The 20,050-nt window shown below is 34.1% G+C and overlaps 1 protein-coding gene and 2 pseudogenes across 1 annotated transcript; all 3 read left to right on the top strand.

Annotated features, from left to right (window-relative positions):
- The first annotated feature begins 2,226 nt into the window (after positions 1-2,226).
- On the top strand, positions 2,227-3,152 carry LOC143672971 (olfactory receptor 5M3-like; annotated as a pseudogene).
- A 1,079-nt stretch (positions 3,153-4,231) lies between these two features.
- Positions 4,232-8,113, top strand: LOC143672972 (olfactory receptor 5M9-like; annotated as a pseudogene).
- A 10,504-nt stretch (positions 8,114-18,617) lies between these two features.
- Positions 18,618-19,550, top strand: LOC143672973 (olfactory receptor 5M9-like). Its single transcript, XM_077147379.1, has one exon. The coding sequence runs from the start codon at positions 18,618-18,620 to the stop codon at positions 19,548-19,550; it is 933 nt and encodes a 310-aa protein (XP_077003494.1).
- The last annotated feature ends 500 nt before the right edge of the window (positions 19,551-20,050 follow it).

Raw genomic sequence — 20,050 nt, forward strand, 5'->3', positions numbered from 1 at the left:
CAATCAACAGTATTCCTGAAGATTTTAGGGAATGGTCTAGACTCTAAGTATCTATGAAAATTTTTCTTAGTAAGTTTATTGTTCCCTGAAGATTGAGAGGAAAATCTAATGAGAAAGAGAATGTATAATGGAGAAATTAGGGTGTAACAAATTACTGTGACTACTGACATTATATAGATGCTTCTTTGTTAGTATCCAGTGTTTTAGAATAGCCAGAAGAAAATACCTGAAGTTGTTGAACTGACATCCAGTAACACAGTAACACAGGACTTTGATGATGATTTTAAAATCATATGGCATAAAAAAAAGTTGGTTGCCCATGTTTGTGTGAACCTGCTTCTGAATGTTTTATGTTCCACTATTTCAGTGATATATATATATTATATATAAACACACACTATCTTAGTTAACCTACTTCTATTGTAAGTGAGAGGGGAGGTGTGTTTTGTACAATAAAACAAAGGGTCTTAGAGATTAATTTTCCAGCTCATATATTCCAAAGCAGTTTATTCAATTTTAGACTACTGTTCTTTCATTTTTTTACTAATCCACTTGTTAATGCCATAGATTTTTATTACTTAACATGAGACTCTCCATGTAGAGTGTAAGTCACTTTGAATTATAGCTTTCTTCTTGAATATAAAAAGGACAAATTTTCTTTCCAAGGGTGGAAATTATGAATCACTTTTCTGAATACAAGTCTGCTTATTTTTACCACAGCATTGAAGTTAACCTGCTTTCCTGCTCTGTGTCTTTCCTAATGATTGCCTAGTGATAATTGTGGATAGAGTCCAACAAATTGTTGAATAAAACTATAATTCTGGAGGACAAAACTAAGAAATTAGGACCCATCATTTGCCCTAAAGATGACATGTAGCCATCAGAGGGCATGGCATAAATCTCATCTTCAACAAATCCATTGTCTTGCTGAAAAGAAATTTCAATATTCATATTTAGAAATTGTTCTCTATTCTAAAGAGCATGAATGATCAATGATGTTGATGTAATCTCTTATATAATTTTAAAAAATTTTAAAGCTAAGTAAATGTTAGTTTAACTTTCACCAATTTCTTTCTCATGAAACTTCTAATAGTTTGACTATATTTCAGTAGACTGTATATCCCTATGAGATTATATAAAGTGTAAAGATTTCCCATTATTATTTGATGAAGGAACACATGTCTTTTCTCCATAATTCCTATTGGCATCATGCAGGATATTAATGTATTATCAGTAATATATTTTGAGAAACGTTGTTCTACTAAAATGTTCATTTTATACAACCTATAATTTGAAAATACATTTTCAAAATATTCAGGTTTTCTTAGATTCAAAAGAATCTCTGAAATTGAGTGCATCATTTCCCAATTTCTATGCCCATTATAACTCTATAATAATATATCACAAGTTTTGAAACTATTTATTAAAATTAACTCTTGCACAAATGCTGACATTAATCTCCTTTCCTTTATCACATTTGAATCAATAGAACATAGCAATGGTGTTCTCTAGTAGATTATAATTGCATGCTAGATATGGGGGTATCTCTATCCAGGTACTGTGCATAATGCATGAATGTGAATAAGTGATTCACCATTTTATAGTTGAAATGGATGGCTATTATGATCAGTTTGCCCCCTTTTCAATTTAAATTACTGCAAGAATGAGGTTTGATTATCTGACATTTTGGGCTGATGAATTATATGATTCAGTAGCTTCCATCTCTAATGATGGAGAACATTTTTATAATGATAAAAGGGACAAGAGGTATAAGATGATTTCTAAATTCTGTTAAGAAGAGCTATCTAACCCTTCATAAATACCTTAAAAATATGAAAATACCAAACAACCTTGGCAACAGTGGATGGTTAAGAAGTAGTCTTGGACGTTGGACCAATGAAATGTTTAGCACCCTAATGTCTCAATCCCATTACTTTGTATAATTGCTATATAATAGTATCTATGTATTTATGTATCTAAATTATCTTCAAAGAACCTATTCCTTAGCTTTAATGCTTTCAACATAGCAAAACTTATGCACCAAAAACATTTGCTGTAAAAAATGACAAAGTGCAGTCACAGATACTCAATAAAGTTATAATAACAGGAACCATGGATAAAAGATCAATATATAGATTAAGAAATGAATAATTCCTGATTTTTTTTCACTTTTTTCCTTTTAGATTATCACAAGTTTTAAACTACTACTGGTTTATGACTACGACAATGCTCAATTTCACTGATGTGACAGAGTTTCTTCTTTTGGGATTAACTAGTCACAAGGAATGGCAAGTTCTCTTCTTCATCATTTTTCTCATGGTCTATCTTATCACTGTTGTGGGCAATTTTGGTATGATCATGTTAATTAAGGCCAGTCCACATCTTAATAGTCCCATGTACTTTTTTCTCAGCCATTTCTCATTCGTTGATATCTGGTCTTCTTCCAATGTCACCCCTAAAATGCTGGAAAATCTGTTATAAGAGACAAAAACTATTTCTTATGCAGGTTGTTTAGTACAGTGCTTTTTCTTCATTGCCCTTGTGCATTTAGAAATTTTTATTCTTACTGTGATGGCCTTCGATAGATATATGGCAATTGGCAACCCCCTGCTCTATGGCAGTAGAATGTCAAGGGTTGTTTGCATTCAACTGATTTCTTTCCCTTACATATAGGGTTTTCTGACTAGTCAGACAGCAACGCTATGGACATATAGCTTGTACTTCCGTGATAAAATTGAAATCAACCACTTTTATTGTGCGGACCCACCTCTCATCAAAATGGCCTGTCACAGAACCTTTGTAAAAGAATATAAAATGATCATACTTGCAGGCATTAACTTCACATATTCACTGATGATAGTTATCATCTCCTATCTGTTCATTCTCATCGCCATTCTACACATGCACACTGCTGATGGGAGAAAGAAGGTCTTCTCCACCTGCAGGTCCCACTTGACAGCTGTCACATATTTTGTGGGACCCTCATATTCATGTATCTCAGGTGGCCCACGGAGGAGTCTGTTGAGCAGGGGAAAATGGTAGCTGTGTTTTATACCATGGTGATTCCCATGCTGAACCCCATGATCTACAGTCTGAGGAACAAGGATGTGAAAGAAGCTATGAACAAAGTGATCAGGACACTATGTCAATAAAACAAAATTGAATTAACTGTCCCTTATATGTTTCACAAATATTTGTTGGGCAACATATTTCTGTCAAGAACATAGGAAAGTTAAGCTGAAGACCTGTGTTTGAAAGAGAGACACCCAAATTGAGAGTAAAAACAATAGATTGACCTATTCCTGGTGGTGTAATTAGTGAGGATTAATTGATATAATATAATTGAAAGTTGTTAAAGTGGAAAATTTTGAGCAGCACAATTGTTATTACAATAAAAAGTGGAAAAAATGATCATTGAAAAGGTGTTCAAGTGCCTCTCTAAAATCAAAAGATCTTTTGATTTATTCAAAAATTCAGCAGATGCATTTTAAAAGTAGCTATTTATTTGCCTATTTAAAGGGGAATTAGTGGCAGAGAAAATTACCAGCATACTTAATTTTGTTTCAAGACATGGTTTTTTAAATGAGAGTCTCTCTAATATCTATGACATTGTTTAACTGTTCTTTCATTGTGAGAAAGGGACTAACTTTTTAGAAATTTCCACTTTCAAAAGAGCAAAACTTACACATTTGATTACTTTACTGGGAAATTGGTAGACAGATTTGGATCTCTTGATTCTATTATAAGAATTATTCTTCCAATTAATATTACTTCTCTATCCTATTCATGAGGCATTTCTAGAATTTTGATTATTGTTTCTTTCATAATTACGTGGTTGGTCCCTTAGGGAGATGCTCCAAAAGTTCAAGAGTATATTATAAATGTTGAGACATCACTCATTTGCTGTTCTCCTCTGGTGAAGGTAAGTCTGAAAATCTGAACTCTTGATAATTCAGATTAATGCAGCCCAATCATTTTATTTTAATCCATATTTAAAGAGAAGATGATAACCTTAACCTTAGATTTATTTGCTAAACCTTTCTATTACATTTTCTTATTTGTATCTATAGTATGTTCAAAGCTATCTAAGAATGTGATCCTTATAATGGAGATTTATAAAACGATATTTCTCATTTGTTCTTCTTTAACCATTCTTTATAGATAATGAAAATTGATTTTCACATGGTTCTTCAAAAATATGTATGAATGGTGTTGGGAGTATGGATTCAGTATGAGGTATGGAGATGTGATTATTCCTTCACTCTTTTTCCCATGGGAAATTCCTGAAGTTTTAACACAGATGATTCTGTATTTTTATATTACATATTCTATCATCCCTATTGTGTGATTAGGTAATATGATGTGTACTATATAATAGACAGCACTTAGTCACTTGATACTATGTTGTTGGATCTCCTAACTTTGGAAGGAATGGGGAGGCAATGCTCTGCAGCTCAGCCTTCATGGGGAGAGTTATGCAACTTTCAGTTACTCCATCAAAGATGAACTATCCAAAAGACATTCTTCTGTCTGGAAGGGCAATCAAACTGAAATTTAAATTAAAATAAAAAGAATAATTGAATAGATAATTGAAGAGTCAGCCAGAAGAGGTGGTTAAAGGTATAATATGGGAGTCAATTTATTGGTTTGCTTCTCAATCCTGTCACTCAGATCTGACCTGGGGAGGCTCTAAATCTCTCAATGCTTTGGTTCCTCAAATGGAGACGTCAGTAGAACCTGTTTCATATCACCTTTGCATGCAGATAGCTTAGAAAGCAGTCAGAAAGTTTACTATTCTTAATGTTTTGAACCATCTGCTACCGTTAGTAAAAATTTTTTTCTTAGGTTTAAAGTACTGGAATTTAGATGTATTGTATGAAACTGATCTCAGGATCAGGAGGCTTTTTAAAAAACTGTGTTTGTGAATATTCCTGAGTATCTGTTTTATATATATAACAAGTGAGCTAGTTAGCTTAAGGGATTCCAAGAGGAATAAATCAAACTCTACTGCCAGGGTGCTAATGATTATTTGTAGAGAAAGATAAATTCACACACCATAGAGGAACTGAATCAAAATTAGAAAATGAAATGGATTACTATGATAGGTGGTATTAGCTTATATTTCTGAGCTGCTTGAACATTTATTTACTATCATTATAGCATATAAACATGGTATATATTAGTTCAATTTTCCCAAGTAGCACTCTGCCAGTTAGAGAATCATGGGTTAATACCTCCAAGGTCATGAGTTCTAACATAGGAAAGTCTTTGTACTGAACCCTTTTTCCAGTTTCTTCAGCACTCATCTGGTTATTTCCACATATGAACCAAAATAGAGAATCTACTCTCTTGGAAATCTAAAATAAAGGGAAACAGATCAGTATTGAAACTAAAGTGTTTATGCAGTTATTCATTTTAAACATAGTATTTTTATTTCTCATTTTAAGCATTTTCAGGATAACCAGATGGTCCATACAGATTAACTTCCTAAAGGTATACTGCTAGTAAGTGAAGGGAACATAGTATGATCATTAAAGTTCATTCATTCTTTAATATACAAAAGATTCTTTCTAGCAATGCTCATTGGGAACATACCAAGCTTATAGTTCTTTGAATCACTGAAATTGAGTTCTTCTTTTCCCCAATTTTTACAAAGTTGACTACTTCATAAAAACCTGAAAGCCATCTCCTTGGAGAAAATTTTCTTTGGTCATGCATTATGCATCTTCTTCCCCCTTATTCCCAATCTTTTTAGCATGCTAAACATTTGGCATGAATGTTCTTACTACCTAAAATAATTTGTTTACTTATTGCTCTTCAATAAGAATGAATTATAATAAGAACAGGAATCTTGCATATCTGATTCACCTATACATTTCCAAAATTCAGAAAATTTTGAGATAACATGCAATAAATACATCTGACATATCATTAGTTGTCCTTGATGTTTACAGGATAAGTTAATGAAACCAATTATAAACCAGGCCCATTTGTACATCAGTGAGTATTACAGCTCCATTATTATGGAGAGCTTAAATTTCTGTTATGGTTCTAATCCTAGAGCTACATCCTTGAGTACTGATGACATGCTTTGGTTTCTTGTAAGAAGCAAACTGTATTGTTTGGAGATTTTTTTGTAGTGACTTTTAGCTGTGATTTGAATGGTTAGGGATGGTATTTATTGTTTCTGAAAACTAATGGAATCTGAAATGAGCCACTGCAGTGAATAAAGCACATCAATGATATTTTACCTCCATATTTATCTATTGTTACATTCTGATAGTGATGCTAAGTGATTGATACACTCGTAGCTTACTTTGCTGAGATAATAAAAACAGGAAGAGTTTATGCTCTTACTTCCCTTTTACATCACCCTTGCAGTTGGTAGCAATCACAGCAGAATAATTCGTAGTAAAAACAAAATAAAATATGGCCTTAATCTAATATTTGGAAAGCTTGAGATAAAGTAGTTTGGTAAACTGTTTTACAAATACATCAATAATAAGATTGTAAAGCCAATATGTAAGGCCATTGTCCATGAAAATTATACAGGGGTGTGTTACTCTCCAAGACATGTAAAAATGGGTAATCTCATGTATACTTAAACTCCCGTTCACATTGAGAGGTAAATATGACACATGAAAATAATGTTTGATGAAGTGTCAAAGGGCACCTCTTGCTTACTAATTGTCTAGCTGATCTGGGTTTATATTTTAACATTTCTGGGTCTCAAATTTATTTTCTGTCACAGGATACATTGGAATAGGTTGAGCCTTTGTCTTAGAACTCTCAGTGGTACTTACATCATGTTTATGCTCTCTGATTTTAAGTTATGCTTGCTGTAATAATCTAGCAAAGATGTAATGACCTAACTCTAATACCATACACTATACTAGACTCTAAAACTATCCATATTAGTAATGAAGGTTTATCTACTAATTTTGCAGGTAATAAACTGGAAAAAGATAAATTGTAACTGTCTATAAGGTATATTGAAGGGAACAATTAGGCCTATATTATTTCTCTCTTGAACATTGTACAAACTCTACATTGTTTCATTAATGATTTGATTTAGAATAAGGATAAATGTGACTCAAATATTTCAGCAATAAAAAATCCTCTTCATGTTTTTAGTTTCTCTGTAGACAAAACAGGCTGGGCCTCTGATAAGAAAATTCGAAATTTCACAGATGTGACAGAATTTATTCTGCTGGGGTTGACTAGTCACCAGGAGCTACAGATTCTCTTTTTTGTGGTGTTCCTACTAGCTTACATTGTCACTCTGTTAGGAAACATTGGTATGATCATTTTGATCAATATTAGTCCCCGGCTTCAGAGTCCAATGTACTTTTTCTTGAGTCATTTGTCATTTGTAGATATCTGGTTCTCATCCAATGTCACCCCCAAAATGCTGGAAAATTTATTATCAGAGGCAAAAACCATTTCCTATGTGGGGTGTTTGGTGCAATGTTACTTCTTCATTTCCCTCGGCCATGTGGGAATCTACATCTTGGCAGTGATGGCCTTTGATCACTACAGGCCATCTGCCATCTTTTGCTTTATGGCAGCAAAATGTTGAAGACAGTCTGTATTCGACTCATCTCTGTGCCTTATGTCTATGGATTCTCCGTTAGTCTAGTGTGCACACTGTGGACCTATGGCATGAACTTCTGTGGAAATTTTGAAATCAACCACTTCTATTGTGCAGATCCTCCACTCACCAAGATTGGCTGTGGTGGGGTCCACATCAAAGAATACACAATGATGGTCATCGCTGGCATTAACCTCATATATTCTCTCTCTGTTTTCCTCATCTCCTACACCCTCATTGTTAGTAGCTGTGTTGCACATGCACTCCGCTGATGGGAGAAAGAAGGCTTTCTCCACCTGTGGGTCCCACTTGACAGCTGTTACCATATTTTATGGGACCCTCATATTCATGTATCTCAGGTGGCCCATGGAGAAGTCTGTGGAGCAGGGGAAAATGGTGGCCATGTTTTATACCACAGTGATTCCCATGCTGAATCCCATGATCTACAGTCTGAGGAACAAGGATGTGAAAGAAACTATGAACAGAGTGATCAGCAAAACATTTTTATTGGAAAAAAAATGAATAATTATATCTTATATGTTTCTCAGATACTTTTTGGGCAAACTATTAATGTCAAGGCATAGGGAAGTTACACTGAAGAATTGTGTATTGAAAGAGAGAGAGAGAGAGATTTAAATTGGGATTCAAAATAGTAGATTGACCCATTCCTGGTGCTGGGTCTCACTATTGTAAATTCACTTTAATGAGCAACTGTGAGAATTGTATTGATGAACATAGGTCATCAGGAGTTAGGAAGTGGACATGGATTGGGTAATTGATCATTAAGGAGTGCAGAATGTTCAATAAGATACATCATGAAGTTTCCAAGATTGTAAGCATTCACAGCAGTCACACTTATTCCTAAGTATTAACTGTTATTTCTAAATTTGTAGATATTGTGCTCTTTGCATGTAGCCTGGTAGTTTCCTGGAATGTTAGGTATCTGTGTGACCCCTGAGATTCAGAGTTAAAGTTCTGCAGCTCAGAAACTCAACATTACTCTATACAGAAACTATTAAAGAAGTTGAAAAAGAGATCAGATTTCAATTAGATATATGAATGAAGGGATCTGGTTAGGAATAAGGTTAATCAGACTACATGATAAAGAGTGATATGGTTTATAAGTTAAAACTTCAACTTCAGACCAAAGGAAGATATGTTCATTTAGTACAAAACTTAAGTTTTCTGCAGCACTATCTAATTCAGCCTGTTTTATCAGTTTATTTAAATAACCTAATTACAGGGAATATAAAATAGTGAATGGCATCTTCATATTCTGGACAGGTTAATGCAATGTGTTGATATATTCAAGAGTGTTTTGGGCAGCAAATAAAAATTATTTGCAAAGTTCCCTTGCAGGACTGGTGAAAAAATGTGCAACTATTGAACTTTCCCACCTGGGAAATTCCTAATATTCTCTCAAGCATAAGTGACTCCCAATTTAGTAATCAAAGACCTTGATCTTGAGGCTTGCCCTTATGAAGCTTGTTTCTTCTTTGATGAAGCTAAGCCTATTTACACTTATACCAAAGAGTTACTCACATAGAATATTTTAGTTGCTCCTGATGTGGCTCTCCCACCAAGCCAAACTCTGAAAATAAATTCACCAACCTCCTTATTATTTGGGACATGACTTACCAGAGGTTAATTCTCCCTGGTATACAGGGCATGACTTCAAGTTATGAACCTGATCCTGGCATCACGAGTTTGAAAATACTTTCCTGACCAAAGGAGGAAAAGTAATGAAACAAAACAAAGATTCAGTGGCTAAGAGTTTTCAGAGTTGAGGTTCCATTCTAGAGGTTACTCTTAAATCTTTGACCATATATTGAAAATTGCCACAGTATCTCGTAAAACCCCAACCAACATTATTCCTGAAAACCCTAAAGAACCCTGTGTTGTATATAAGATTTCATAGAAATTTTACAGACTGATCCTATGTGAGATAAGCTTTGAAAACCAGAGGTACCAGTGTCTCCAAGAACGTCAATCAGTTTCATTTCTCTACCCCACAAAGTTAGCACCACTGACCAGCACAAAGAAGTTAAGTTGGTCATTGCCCAGATACTGCTGAAAAGTGAGGGAATGATCAAAGAAGAGGAGTAGGTGTGACTGAGAAATTAAGATTTAACAAATGATTATGACTACTGACTCATCATGCACACATTTCTTTTTAGTTTCTAGTGCATTAAGATAGCCAGAAAGGAAAACCTGAAATTTTAAAATTGTAATCCAGTAGATTTGGGCTTTGATAATGATTGTACATTACATTTCTTTTGTCATAAAGTCATGTAATTGTATAATCCTTGTGTGTGACCCTCTCTTTATCCAGTGTATGGGTAGATAAGTACAAAATAAAGACATGCATGAGAAAAATAAAGTAAATAGCAAAACAAACAAACAGACATGGTAACAAATGTTAGTCAACATGTGGGGAAACTGTAACTCATATACATTGGGAGACAGTAAAATGGTTCAGTCACAGTGGAAAATAATCCAGCAATTTCTGGCATAGCTAAATGTAGAGTTACCTTCTGATCCAGGAACCTCACTCTTAAGTATTGAAGTTCTCCTAGAAAATTGAGCATATTTCCAAACAGAAACTTGTACATGCATGAATGTTCATGACAGCAAGATTCATAATAGCCCTAAAGTGGAATCAGTCCAAATATCTATCAACTGATGAATGGATAAAAACCAATTTTGGCACAGGCATATAATGCAGTGTTATTCAGCCATAAAAAGGAATGAAGTATTGATACATGCTGTAACATGGATGAACTTTGAGGCATTAAATGAAAGTCACAAAAGACCACATATGGTAAGAATCCATTTACATGAAATGTCCAGAATAGAAGCAGTCAAAGAGACAGAAGGATATTTACATTGCTTGAGGCCTGGGGAGGAGAAGGTAATGACTGCTAATGACAAATATTTTCTTGCTGAGGTGATGAAAATGTTCTAAAATTCGTTGTAATGATGTCTGTACAAATCTGAAGAGACTAAAAGACATTAAATTGAACACTATGAATAGGTAAATTATAAGATATGTGATTTATACCTAAATAAAACTGTTATTAAAAAAGCAGGAGATTAATCCATTTCTGGTGATATAAGTAGTGAGGATTAATTAATACATATAATTAAAAGCATCTACAACGGGAATATTTGAATTGAATAAATACTATTACAATAAAAAGTTAACAAAGAAGATACCTAATGACAAAGAGATCTAAATACTTAGCTAAAATCAAAAGATAGTTTTCCCTGTTTAAAAAATTCAGCAAGTGAATTTTAAAAATAGTTATTCACTTGTCTATCTGGAGAATAATTTATGGTGCAGAAAATTAACAACATATTTCATTTTGTTTCATAGCACAATTTTAAACTATTAGTCTCACTAATAGGGATGAAATTGTTTAATTCTGTTTTCATTGTGAGGAAGTCAGAACTCTTCAGAGATTTCACTTTCAAAACAGACAAACATACATTTGATTATTTTCCTGTGTCTTGTTGTTTCATAAGATGAACATCTTGGTAATTGTTTGTCTTTACAGACTATAGTAACTACTGTATTTTAACTTTAGGGTGCCAAATAGTGCACTTCTTACCTGTCTTAGCCAAACTAGCTTTGGCCTATAGCCTGATGGAACAGTACACAGAATTAGATGCATATGTCATTATAAAAGCATGGCTTCATGTACTCCACTTAACAGATTCAATTGATATTTATTTTGGATACTGTGCACCTCTGGGACTAAGATATGGTGCCTAATTTCATTGGTTAATTTTTATATTTGAAAGAAATATAATATTTAGTGAAGGGATGCTATTTGTTGTGAATATTAATTTCCTATCATGATAATGTTAATGTATTCTGATATCTCTTGTACTTCATTTCATAAACCACCAACCTGAGGCAACAATATATTTCCTGAAAGTTTATGTGTCCTCAGGTTAATTAATCAGTAATTCAATTGAGCAACCATTTTTGGTTTTGGAACTGATGATAAACAGCTAGTGAAATGCAATTCACACGTTTTTATTACACATGTAAGTAATTACAAATTTTTCTTCAATGATACAAAAATAAAACAATGTAGTTTCTAAGTGAGAAGAATTATTCTTCTTTGTCCTTTGTTGAATTTGTATTTTCTTTAAGGGGAACCAGAAACACGTATGTGTTCATTTCCACACAAACATACACAGATAGCATGGGCAACCTTTATAAAACTATTTGTATATGCAAATGGCTGCGAATTAGATGAAATTGTAATATTACTGTCTTTAGTTGTAAAAATTCAGACCCTAAGTACCCTAAGAATTAACTTATTTAATGTTACATCACAGACGACTTAAACGTATTTTGTCAGTAAAACTCTTTACTTGCCATTTATTAGAAAACATATATATGCCAAAATAGGTACTGATTATGAATATACTTCAAAAAATCCAACCAACACAACAAGCAAACTCACCACCTTCTCCCTGTCTGTGTGGGACATGACTCCCAGGGGTGTGGACCTTCCTGGCAATGTGGGACAGAAATCCTAGAATGAGCTGAGACTCAACATCAAGGGATTGAGAAAACCTTTTTGACCAAAAGGGGGAAGAGTGAAGTGAGATAGTGTCAATGGCTGAGAGATTCCAAACAGAGTTGAGAGGTTATCCCGGAGTTTATTCTTATGCATTAAGTAGATATCACCTTGTTATTCAAGATATAATGGAGAGGTTGGAAGGAACTGCCTGAAAATGTGGAGCTGTGTTCCACTAGCCATGTTCCTTGATGATGATTGAATAATGATAAAGCTTTCACAATGTGACTGTGTGATTGTGAAAACCTTGTGTCTGATGCTCCTTTTATCTACCTTGTCAACAGATGAGCAGAACATATGGATTAAAAATAAATAATAGGGGAACAAATGTTAAAATGAAAAAATTATAATAATTGTAAAGCTTTAAAACTTGGCAGTATTTGGCAGAAGGGTTTGAATTATCTTCATTATTTCAGATTTTCATAACTGAAACACTTCCTACTTACCTTTTTAGAGAGTTATTATTACATGAAGAATAAATAAGTCATGGACAGTGATTCATAAGTGTTGCTGTTTGAGTTTTCAAACTTCAAATTAATCTGTGGTTGATGCTGTACCACTCACTTATTTCACATCCAGTGTCATAGATTACAGTTCATGATCTCCAAGAGTTCTCTGATTTATAATGCCCATCGGATTAGGTTCTTTGGCAGAGCTTAAAGTGATTTTTGTCATTTGCTGAAAATTCAGGACACTTCTTCAAAGCATATTTTAAAAATTGGTGGTACTGTTATAATTATCTTTACAACTATCAACTTAATTATATTTAACTATCACCAATATATGTAACCATAGAGCACATTTATCTACCTTCTCCCTCTGTGTCTTTTTCTCTAACTCTGTCTCTGTTTCTCTTTCTCTTTCAAACAAACTAACATATTTTCTTCTTGTCAAATTTAGATTTTTTTGCCACAGTGGGTATTAGGTATAGTTCTGTAGTCCAAATGAGATCACAAAATGGCTTTCCTCCATAAATGGTGGGAACTCAGGAGTTCAAAGTACTTGGGCACTGAGTGAAGCAAAAAAAAAAGAAAAGAAAAGCTTTACCTGAACACAATTCTGCCCATAGATTTCCAGAGCAAACAGAGGCAGGGCATAGTTTAGAGTTAATGAACAACTTAGGTTGCCAATTATTTCACTTGTTCACTTTGAAAACTTGGTTGTAAAACTTTAGCTCAAATGAAAATGTTCTCAAATTAACTGTGGTGATGAATGCACAGCTCTGTGATTATACCAAGGGCCATAGAGGTAAATATGGATGGATTATATGGTGTGAGGATTAAAGTGCTTAAAAAATATGACAACCAAAAGAGACCCATGATATCATGCAAATATCAGACAAAATAGACTTTAACTAATTAAAACTGTTATAAGCAGTAAAGAAGGACATAATATGCTGATAAATGAGTCACTCAAATCAACAAGAAGTATTACAACTATACATAGATATGAATACCAGGCAGACCCGAAAGTGTATGAAGCAAATACCAACAGGTTGGAAGAGAGAAAAAGAGGGTTGTCTATTACTAGACAACCACATTGAAAATGCCAACAGAACATTTTCAATAATGGGTAGAACATCTAGAGAGAAGACCAATAAGGAAATAGAAGACTTAAATGATACTATAAATTCACTAGACAGACATGTATAGAACATACAACCCCAAAATAGGAGAACATGCATTCTTCTCTAGTGCTCGTGGGTCATTCTCCAGGATAGGTATATGTTAGGTCTCAAAAATAAATAAATGAACAGATAAACTGAAGTTCATATTTTCTTTACAAAATACACCTTTCATTTTTCAAAATGGAGATAATATTAGTCATCTACTAATGAAGATAAAATTAGTCACTATGTAGATGACTATGTAGATGGTGAGTTAATACTTGTAAACTGCTTAGTTTATGCAAATAATTCCATTTGTTTTAGCACTTTATTTGCAGCTGACCGCAGGCTGACAGTCATTTCTTAATTGTCCCCAAATGACACTATAAGAATAAAATTTTCTAGTCCATGGTGAGGCATTTGAAGCTAAAAATCATGTTACTTGTCATACGTCCCATAGTTAAGGTGGTGGAGCCAAGGTTTGATTTCAGAGCTGTTTCATCTCAAAACTATGTCTTACTGTATCCAAGAAACTATGAATTCAGAGGGAGGAATTCTTTATACTATAATCTACTACTTCACCAATGACCTCTCCCTAAATTCCTTCTTCCATATTGTCACCACATGACCCTGGCTGTTGAGGCAGGTGTCATCTGTGAAAACTACCAAGCAATGCAAAGAACATGCATTGCTATAATCATCTATCCTGAAAATTGTACTTATTAGGGGCATAGCAGCAAAGGAAAGAAAGTGATTCATCAAAATTTTATATACTAGAAACCAAAGATATTCTGAAATGCATGATTTCTAAGTGTGACATAAAGAGAACAGAACCCATGTGAAGCTGGTAGACTGATTTTGATCTCTTGATTTCATAAGAATTATTCTTCCAGTGAATGCTTATTCCTATATCCTGTCATTGAGATGTTTCTAGAATTTTAATTATTATTTATTTTATTATTACATGCATGGTCCCTTAGGGAGATGCTCCCAATATTCAAGACTATTATAAATGTTGAGAAATCACTAATTGGCTGTTCTCCTCTGTTGAAGGTAAGTCTGTAAGTTCTGAACTCTGCAATTAGGATTAATTCAATTCTAACGAATTTAATTAATTGCTGTTCAGATTAATGCAGTCTAATCATTTTACTGTAATCTGTATTTAAAGAGAAGTTGAAGACCTTCAACTTGGATTTATTTGCTAGCACAATATTTTAATGTGTGAAGCTGTATTTCTGGTATATTTTCTTATTTTTATGTGTATCATGTTCAAAACTAGATAAGAATGTACTCATTATAATGGGGATTTATAAAACTCATCATTACTCATTTGTTCTTCTTACACAGCTACAGAAAATTGGTTTTAACATTGTTCTTTTTAAATATGTATCAATGGGCAGTGGATATTGTTCAGTATGAGGGCTTGGAGACATATTTTTTTCTTTAGTTTTTCTCCTTGAGAAATTCCTGAAATGTTAATACAGATGAGTCTGTACTTTCATACTGTATATTCCATCCTCCCAATGGTCTAAATAGATAATATGGTGTGCAATATGTAATAAGCATCACTTAGTCATCTGATCCTATGTTGTTGAGATCACCTAACTTTGGAGGGAATGGAAAAGCAATGGTCTACTATTATCTGTAGCTCAGCTTTCATGGGGAGAGTCATGGAACCCTCAGCTAGTTTATCAAAGATGAACTACCAAAAGAATAACTTTCTTCTCTCTGGAAGGGCAATCAAGCTGAATTTTAAAAAGACATTGAATAATAAAATAGATTATAATGGAGGCATCCATAAGAGTTGGTTAAGGATGTAATACAGGAGTCAACTTACTAGTTTGCATGTCATTCCCATAATCCTATCTGACCCAGGGAGCCTCTGAATCTCTCAGTACTTCAGTTCCTGAAATGGAGATGGTAATAGAGCCTGTTTCATATCACCTTTGCATGCAGAGGGCTTAGAAAGCCATCAGTAAGTCACCTGTTCTTAATGTTTTAAAGCTGCTGCTACTTCTATTAGAAGAATTTTTCATAGGTTTAAACATTGGAATTTAAATACATTGTATGAAACTGATTTCAGGAGAATTTAAAACATGCATTTGTCAATATTCCTGAGGATCTGTTTTAGATATATAACAAGTGAGCTCATTACCTTAAGGAACCCCAAGAGGAATAAGGTAAACTCTACTACCAGATAACTAATGATTATTTGTAGAAGACATATTCACCCTCCACATAAGAATTGAAACAAAATTGGAAAACGGGCTAGAAAACTGATCTTTTACAGCAGGTAATATTAGTTTATATGTCTAAGATTAATTTTTATATAATATCTTGTATTTAAAACAATATAGTAGTTCAATTAATGCAAGTAGAGCTCTCTGTTAGAGAATCATGGGTTCATGCTTTGAAGGTCAGGAGTTTTTAAGTAGGAAAGTCTACGAGCTTAGCTCTATTTCTTATGTCTATAGCTCTCATCTGGCTATTTCCACACATGAAACAAAATAAAACATTTATTTTTTATTTTCATTTCATGAAAATTTATAAGAAGAAACTTTAGATCAGTATTGAAACTTCAGTCCTGTTATGTAATGTACCCAATTCATTTTAAACATAATATGTCAATTACTCTTATTTACCATTTTAAGGTTAGCAAAATAGTCCATAGAGATTAACTTCCCATGTATGTACTGCTACTAAGTGAAGGGACCATGAAATATCATAAAGTTTATTCACTCTTTAATATAGAAAGAAACTTTCTAGTAACCTGCATTTGGAATATGCCAAGCTAACAGTTCCTCTTCTGAGATTTTGAACTTGAACTCTTTCTTTACCCAATTTTTACAAAGCTGGCTACTCCAACTCATTGAAAAATTAGCCTCAGAAAAATTTTCTTTGGTGATACTTTATTCATCTTCTCCCTCATATTCCCAATCTTCTTAGCAGGCTAAACTTTTCTCACAACTGTCCCTACTACCTAAAATATCTCATTTATTAATTATTTGTGTCTGTTCAATAAGAATGTACTATGATGATAGCAAGAATCTTGTGTATCTTCTTCACACACATATTTACAGAATTTATGATAGTTTGAGATACCACCTAATAAATACATCTGCATATTATTAGTTGTCCTTTATGTTTGTAGAATAGGTTAATGAAACCAATTATAAACAAAGGCCGATTTGCACACTGGTGTGTGCTAAGTGTTCACACACTATTATTAAGGAGAGCTTGAATTCCTAAGATGGTCCTAATCATACAGATACTTCCTTAAACACTCATAACACTTTTGCCTCTTGTAAGAAGTCAACTGGGGAAAACGTTTGTTCTGGTTTGCTAGCTGCCAGAATGCAACACACACGAGATGGATTGGCTTTTAATAAAAGGTGATTTATTTAATTAAAAATGTACATTTCTTCAGAGGAAAGGCAGCTAACTTTCAACTGAGGTTCTTTCTTATGTGGGAAGGCACAGGGAAATCTCTGCTCAACTTCTTTCCAGGCCTCTGGGTTCCAACAACTTTCCCTGGGGTGATTCCTTTCTGCATTTCCAAAGGCCTGGGCAGAGTTGCAAGTACTGAGATGAGGTATGCTGAGCTGCTTGGGCTATACTACATTGAGCTCTTTCATTTAAGCACCAGCCAATTGAATCAAATATCATTCCATGCAGCAGGCATGCCTCCTAGCTGACTGCAGATGTAATCAGAAACAGATGAGGTTCACATACCATTGGCCCATGTCCACATCAATAGAACGAGACACCTTCACCTTGCCAAGTTGACACCTGAATCTAACTACCACAATATTATTTGGTGGTATTTTCTTTGTAATAACTTGAAATCAGGATTTGAATGGTTAGGGCTGGTTCTGTGAGAAACAATGGAATCTGAAATGAGCCACTGCAGTTAATAAAGCACATCAGTGATATTTTACCTCAATATGTATCTATTGTTACATTTTGATAGTGACACTAAGTGACTGATACAGTTGTAGTTTGCTTTTCTGAGATTATAAAAATAGAGTTATGCTGTTACTTCCTTCTTACCTCTCCCTTGCCATGGTAGCAATCAAATCAGAAGAATTCAAAGCAAAAATAAAGTAAAATAGGCTGAACCTCATATTTGGAAAGCATATGATAAAGTAGTTTGGTATAATGTAGGACAAACATATCAAGAACTAAACTATAAGACCAACATATAGGGCCATTCACTGTATAAAAGTTAAACAGTGAAAGCTTACTCTCTAATGCATGTAAAAATGGGTAATATCATATAATTTTCCATTTTTGGTGATAATTAAAGGCAGCTATAACATGGAAAAGATATTTGATTGAGTATCAAAGGTCTCTTCTGACTTAACAACTGGCTAGCTGATCTGGGTTTATATTAAATCATCTCTGTGTCTGTAATTTCTTTTCCATCCAATAACATAGTGCAATAGTTTGATTCTTGTTTTACAACTCTCAATTGGAATTTGTTCATGCTTGTGCTGTCTGACTTTAAGTATATCTACTGTAATAATCTAGAAAGATATAATTGCCCAATTCTAATACTATATTATTTGCAATGAATGTTATCTACAAATTTTGAAGATGAGACACTGGAAAAAGATAAATTGTAACTTTATAATGCATAGGGAAAAAACTGATTATGCCTATATTATCTTTCTCTTGAGCAATGTGCAAACTCTACATCATTTCCTAAATGATTTGATTTAGAGTAAGGATGATTGTGACTTAAATGTTTCAACAACAACAAAAAAATCCTCTTCATGCTTTGTCTTTCTCTATAGGCAAAACAGGCTGGGCCTCTGATAAGGAAATGCTGAATTTCACAGATGTGACAGAATTTATTCTGCTGGGGTTGACTAGTCGCCAGGACCTGCAGGTTCTCTTTTTTGTGGTGTTTCTACTAGTTTACATTGTCACTCTGTTAGGGAACATTGGTATGATCATTTTGATCTGCATCAGTCCCCATCTTCAGAGCCCAATGTACTTTTTCTTGTGTCATTTGTCATTTGTAGATATCTGGTTCTCATCCAATGTCATCTCCAAAATGCTGGAAAACTTATTATCAGAGGCAAAAAACATTTCCTATGTGGGGTGCTTGGTGCAATGTTACTTCTTCATTGCCCTCATCCATGTGGAAGTCTACATCTTGGCAGTGATGGCCTTTGATCGCTACATGGCCATCTGCCACCCTTTGCTTTATGACAGCAAAATGTCTAGGACAGCCTGTGTTCGACTCATCTCTGTGCCTTATGTCTATGGATTCTCTGTTAGTCTAATGTGCACACTGTGGACCTATGGCTTGTACTTCTGTGGGAATTTTGAAATCAACCACTTCTATTGTGCAGATCCCCCTCTCATCAAGATTGCCTGTGGTGGAGTCCACATCAAAGAATACGCAATGATAGTCATCGCTGGCATTAATTTCACATATTCCCTCTCTGTTGTCCTCATCTCCTACACCCTCATTGTAGTAGCTGTACTGCACATGCATTCTGCTGATGGGAGGAAGAAAGCCTTCTCCACCTGCGGGTCCCACTTGACAGCTGTTACCATGTTTTATGGGACCCTCATATTCATGTATCTCAGGCAGCCCATGGAGGAGTCTGTGGAGCAGGGGAAAATGGTGGCCATGTTTTATACCACAGTGATTCCCATGCTGAATCCCATGATCTACAGTCTAAGGAACAAGGATGTGAAAGAGGCAGCCAACAAAGCAATCATCAAGGCTAACTTGGGGTGGTGAAACTGCAATAGTTATTTTGTTACATTGGAAAATATTATAAATGACGAAGTATAAATGTCCCTGTTCACAAATTACTATCTATGGGCAATTCTTGCTTACACTAATAGATTAAAACACCATTATGCCTTACCTCAAGAATGGACTGTGCAGACTTGTCATGCTGTGTTCTACATATCTAATGATTTTATTAAAACTGACATCATTTTAGTAGTTTAAAAAACTTGTTACTTAATGTGATAATAATATTTGTCCTCAATATGTGACATTGGATAGGAAGCAACATTTGCATTCTAATTATCTATTTTACTGCCCTAACTCTATTCGTTCATGTATATTCTCATGTACTTTTTTTTTAACTTGAAGGTGGAATATCTTTGAAAAGTCCTCATTAAAACAATCATAAACACAGGATGTATGAGTATGTGTTTTCTGATGTTTAACTTCTGAACTTTGGCCATATAATGTTGTCCCATTAAACCCTTGGCTAACAATTTTATTTG

The sequence above is a fragment of the Tamandua tetradactyla genome (genome assembly GCF_023851605.1).
Source record: "Tamandua tetradactyla isolate mTamTet1 chromosome 22 unlocalized genomic scaffold, mTamTet1.pri SUPER_22_unloc_3, whole genome shotgun sequence".
In the NCBI taxonomy this organism is placed as follows: domain Eukaryota; kingdom Metazoa; phylum Chordata; class Mammalia; order Pilosa; family Myrmecophagidae; genus Tamandua; species Tamandua tetradactyla.

Coding starts and splice junctions, on each gene's coding strand:
- LOC143672973 (XM_077147379.1), top strand. CDS start 18,618: ATGCTGAATTTCACAGATGTGACAGAATTTATTCTGCTGGGGTTGACT.